Source organism: Calliphora vicina, chromosome 3 (genome assembly GCF_958450345.1).
Source record: "Calliphora vicina chromosome 3, idCalVici1.1, whole genome shotgun sequence".
Lineage (NCBI taxonomy): Eukaryota > Metazoa > Arthropoda > Insecta > Diptera > Calliphoridae > Calliphora > Calliphora vicina.
In genome coordinates, this window is record NC_088782.1 from 41,880,785 (window position 1) to 41,885,531 (window position 4,747).

Sequence of the window (4,747 nt, forward strand, 5' to 3'; positions counted from 1 at the left end):
GACTGAAATATGAGGAAAAAACCAGGACAACCTCGATTTTTGACCTATTTTTGACCTATATCTGGATTACTAAGTCATTAATATAGACAATATGGATATCTAATGATAGACATTTCAAAGACCTTTGCAATGACGCATATAAAACCATAGTAAGTGGGACCTATAATGGGTCAAAATCGGAAAAATATTTTATATTTTTTAAAATTTAAAAAACAAAAATTTTTTTTTTTAAATTTAAAAAATTTAAAAAAAAACAATTTGAGATATTTTTTTCCAAAAAATGAAAAAACTGCATAAAATAATAAATTTTGTTTACCTAAAAATATTTAAAATTTTTATTTTGAAGTATAATTTGGAATTTATAAGATTCGGCACAGCCGAATATAGCACTCTTACTTGTTTTTTTTAAAGAGGTTACGTCTTGATCGTCAAATATTTACCAATCTTTCAACTAAAGAAAATTATTTTCTTAATATTTGCTTAGAGTGGCTAGTAGGTTTTCTACGCGGGAAATTATATCGAGTATTTTTTTCCTAATTCTCTTCATAATATTATACAACACAAATCACTCTCTTTGACCCCTCTGACCCTTTGGGAGCGTCGATGTACGATGCTGTATAGTTAAAGTAGGGCATCTCAGACGTGCTTTTAATTGTTTGAAATCAAATAATTTACTATATTCTTAAAACCCTCTATTAGGTCTATACATAAATGTTTGCGTGTGCTACTTATCTGTTATAGTTAGCGAGTTATACGCATACGAAAATTCAAAATTTCACCATAACTTAGCCTTGGTTTTTCAAAATATCTGACATATTGGCTCTATGACTTAAAAATGTGAAATTTTTTCAAAAATTTTGCTTTTATTTTGAAACATTTGTACAATATAAATTTATTATTTTATTGGCCATTGTTAGTTATGACCTCTTACCATTTTTCTGGCAACATATGGATTCCGAGCCAAAAGATCTGATGGAACACATTGAAAGAAATTGATGGAACACATTGAACAATCGATCTGTTTCAGCGACACTTTTGTTCCTCCTTGAAGTTTCACAAATTCGCCATTGCAAATTTACGATAATTCGCCATTTGAAGGCACCAGTTCTCACTATTGTTTGAATACAATTTCTCTATTTGGAATACGGTGTAACGTGCAGTTACAAAAGTCAATCCATCTGCTTAACATAACATAATAGTTTATGCGAATTTTAATATAAGACATCTAAGAAAAACATGAACAAAGCCAGCAGGAATCGAAGTCCAGTCCCAATCTACTTATACTTTTATCTCGGGTAACAAAGCATAATGAGACTAGGCCATAATTCTTACCGAGATCTGAAGTATTTATCTCGTAGGATTGTACTCAATAACTAGTATTAGCCAATAAGTTGTAGATAGCTGATGACAGCTAAAGAATTTATCTCCTCGGATTTGCATCCATTAACCATAATTAGTCGTTAGACGACCGAGAGGCGATGGATTGTACTCAGTAGCTAGTCCTAAATTAGAGAACCATAGAATTGATCACCTTCGATTGCATCCGTTGCATTTACTTTATAATAATAGGTTGTTAGCCAACCGAGAGCCGAAGCGATTATCTCGTTGTATCCTCTACTAGAAGCTTCGATCACTAACACACATATCCCAAAGATACAAGACAGACCTGTGGTAAAGAAGATTTCAAAGGAAACAGACCTTTAAAGAACCTGGACTGACTAAGTATTCCTTGGATGGAAATAAAAACTGAATCACTACGGTACTCAGTTTAGATATTTGTTTGACTTTTTTGGAATGACTTACGGTTTTTGGAATGTTTCTGAAACCAGTTCTTTAATTAATAATTTTTGTTCGAAATTATCACCCTCCAAACTATTCCAATTTGAAAATGACAAATTGTTATAACGGTTAGGCGGTTTTAAAACGCTTCTGTCTCAATAATGTTTCAAATTTCAAATTCTCAATGAATTTCAGCTTTCTTCTATACATATTTTCTATTGCTGACTTGAGCTCACGTTTCAACTGATAAAATGCTAAACTAAAATGAACTTAATTCAATACAAAGCATTTTCAAAATGTACTTCAAGTATAAATATGAGCATTTTTGAAACAACCAACAGAGCTGAAGTTCCAGTAGAAGTTCAGCAATGAAGACACTTCACTCGATCGCACACGGCTTTCTAGTTTGCTTTGTATTATTTGAAGCAGTAACAAGTACCCCACAACTACACAAAGCATCGGATGGCAGGGAATATCTTATCGAAACTGATCTAAAGGTAAATGTCTTTTGTCATATACAATTTGTATATCCTTCATATATATAAGTTTGTCATTCCTTTTGTAATTTACACAGAGAAAACAGATTCGTGATAGCAACCGAATTTGTTGCCAATCGAATGATTTAGTTGCACACATAGAATTTGTCAGTCCTATCAACAGAAAGTCAGTTGATAAAGAAGAATTTCGGTTGAAGCAACCAAACTTTAGTTCCCCTTCCAAAATTTTGTACCCACAACTGTAAAATTCGGTCACTAAGGTAGAATCATTCGATTGGCAACAAATTCGGTTGCTATCACGAATCTGTTTTCTCTGTGTATATATATTCTGGATCCTTGTAAATAGCGATTTCGATTAAGCCATGTCCGTCTGTCTGTCTGTCTGTCTGTCTGTCTGTATGTTGAAATCAATTTTCAGAAGACCCCAGATATATTCTAGATCCAAATCTTCAATAATTATGTCAGAAATGCTTTCGAGAAGTTTCCTATTTAAAATCAGCAAAATCGGTCCACAAATGGCTGAGATATGAGGAAAAAACCAGGACAACCTCGATTTTTGACCTATATATGGATTACTAAGTCATTAATATAGACAATATGGATATCTAATGATAGATATTTCAAAGACCTTTGCATTGACGTATATAAGACCATAGGAAGTTGGACCTACAATGGGTCAAAATCGGAAAAAAATATTTTTTAACCCGAATTTTTTTTCACCAAAAAATTTTTTTCATAAAAAAAAAAAAAAATTTAAATTTAAAAAATAACAATTCGAAAATTTTTTTTCCAAAAAAAGAAAAAAAAACAACTTTGAAAAAAAAAATAAATTTTCTTTACCTAAAGATATTTAAAATTTGTATTTTGAAGTACAATTTGGTGAAGGGTATATAAGAATATAGTTAGTTCTCTTACTTGTTACTATATAATTTACAATAATTTTGTGGAAATTTGTTCAGTACAACTGGTATCAGGCCTACCACGAATGTGCCCGCAAAGATTCCCAACTTGTGGTCATTGATACAGCTGAAAAAAATAATGCCATTATTGAGCTGTTGAAAAAAGTTGTTGGCAAATCCTCAAACTTATGGCTGGGCGGCAATGATGAATACAGTTCGAGTCGTGATTTCAAAAGATCCTTCTTTTGGTCACCTACCGGAAAAGAATTCAGTTTCAGCTTTTGGTCAGACAAAAACCCGGACAACTACCGACATCGAGAACATTGTGTGCACATCTGGGACCTTAAGCCTCTATATCAGTGGAATGATAATGATTGCACTAGAGACATGGGTTTTATATGTGAAGAAAATCACTATTTGGAAAGCTACAATAAAGATCTGAAAAATAAATGTAATGCTGTCAAACGGACAAGTTCGGCCATTTCGAATGATTTTGATCAGACCCAAAAGCAACAGATTTCGGAAATAAATAAAAAACTACAAAATTTCGAGAGTGTAGGTGATGGCTGGAAAATAGAAGTGCAACAGCTGCACAATTCTACACAAACTGCTATACAGAAAATATTCGACGAACAACAGATCACGGTGCAACAATTGACTGAGAAAATGGTGAAACAAGTGCATGAATTGAATGCCCAATTGAAGAAGTCAACTACGGACATAAGTGCACAGTTTGCCAAAAAGTTGAAAGTAAAACAAAGTGAAATAAATAAAATATGTTAATATTTCTGATGTTTTTAATTTGTTTTCTCTAGTGTTCGTTTTATTTTCAAAACGGAAATTATCTTTATCCTCTTAATATTTGAATAAAAATAACCAAATGGGAAATCAAAATAAAAATAATTTTTGTTTATTTTTTATTTAAGGGTTCTAGCTACTTGTCGACTAACATACATATAGTCTGGATCGTTATAGAATGTAATAACTTACATAAATATATTCGCTATAGACTAGGGTGTTCAATCGATTATCCGTTAATCGGTTAACCGATTAATTTTGGTCGGTTAACTGTTCGATAATTTAAAATTGGCGATTTTCAAATAACAAATAAACCGATTAATTTGTGTCGATTAAGCGAAATTTCTTCTTTTTTTTTGTTGCACTTTATATAGAAATATACAGCCCAATTATGAATAAAAATTCCGCGGGATATTTTGTGCCTTTTTCCATTTTCAACATTGAATTAAATAGAAAAAATGGTAAAAGGGAAAAAACTCCTTTGGATTTTTTATTCATAATTGGGCTGATAGTTTTAACACACACACACATTTTATTTCTTAACTCGTAAATATTCCCTTCTAGCAATAGTTTTTTGAAGTATAGTACGAAAACTGAAACTAAGGAATTTGGAAATTACCTTTTTTTAGAATGTTCTATGATAAACTTTGTCATAATGAATCGGATGACGACATGGTAATAGACGAAATTAAAGACATTACTGAAACGAGTCTTTTATCAGAACTTAACGAAACTATTAATGTATTCAAAATCTAAAAAATCCTAAAAGGATTC

General features: G+C 31.6%; 1 protein-coding gene across 1 annotated transcript; it reads left to right on the forward strand.

The window, feature by feature from the left end:
- The first annotated feature begins 2,147 nt into the window (after nucleotides 1–2,147).
- On the forward strand, nucleotides 2,148–3,958 carry LOC135955423 (lectin subunit alpha-like). The gene is made up of 2 exons (XM_065505774.1): nucleotides 2,148–2,276; nucleotides 3,236–3,958. The coding sequence occupies exons 1-2, from the start codon at nucleotides 2,148–2,150 to the stop codon at nucleotides 3,956–3,958; spliced, it is 852 nt and encodes a 283-aa protein (XP_065361846.1).
- Nucleotides 3,959–4,747: the final 789 nt, after the last annotated feature.

What these genes read in the sequence shown, in the direction of transcription:
- LOC135955423 (XM_065505774.1), top strand. Translation starts at nt 2,148, where the DNA reads ATGAAGACACTTCACTCGATCGCACACGGCTTTCTAGTTTGCTTTGTA. An exon ending in TTATCGAAACTGATCTAAAG is followed by an intron (nt 2,277 to 3,235) that starts GTAAATGTCTTT and finishes AAATTTGTTCAG; the next exon opens with TACAACTGGTATCAGGCCTA.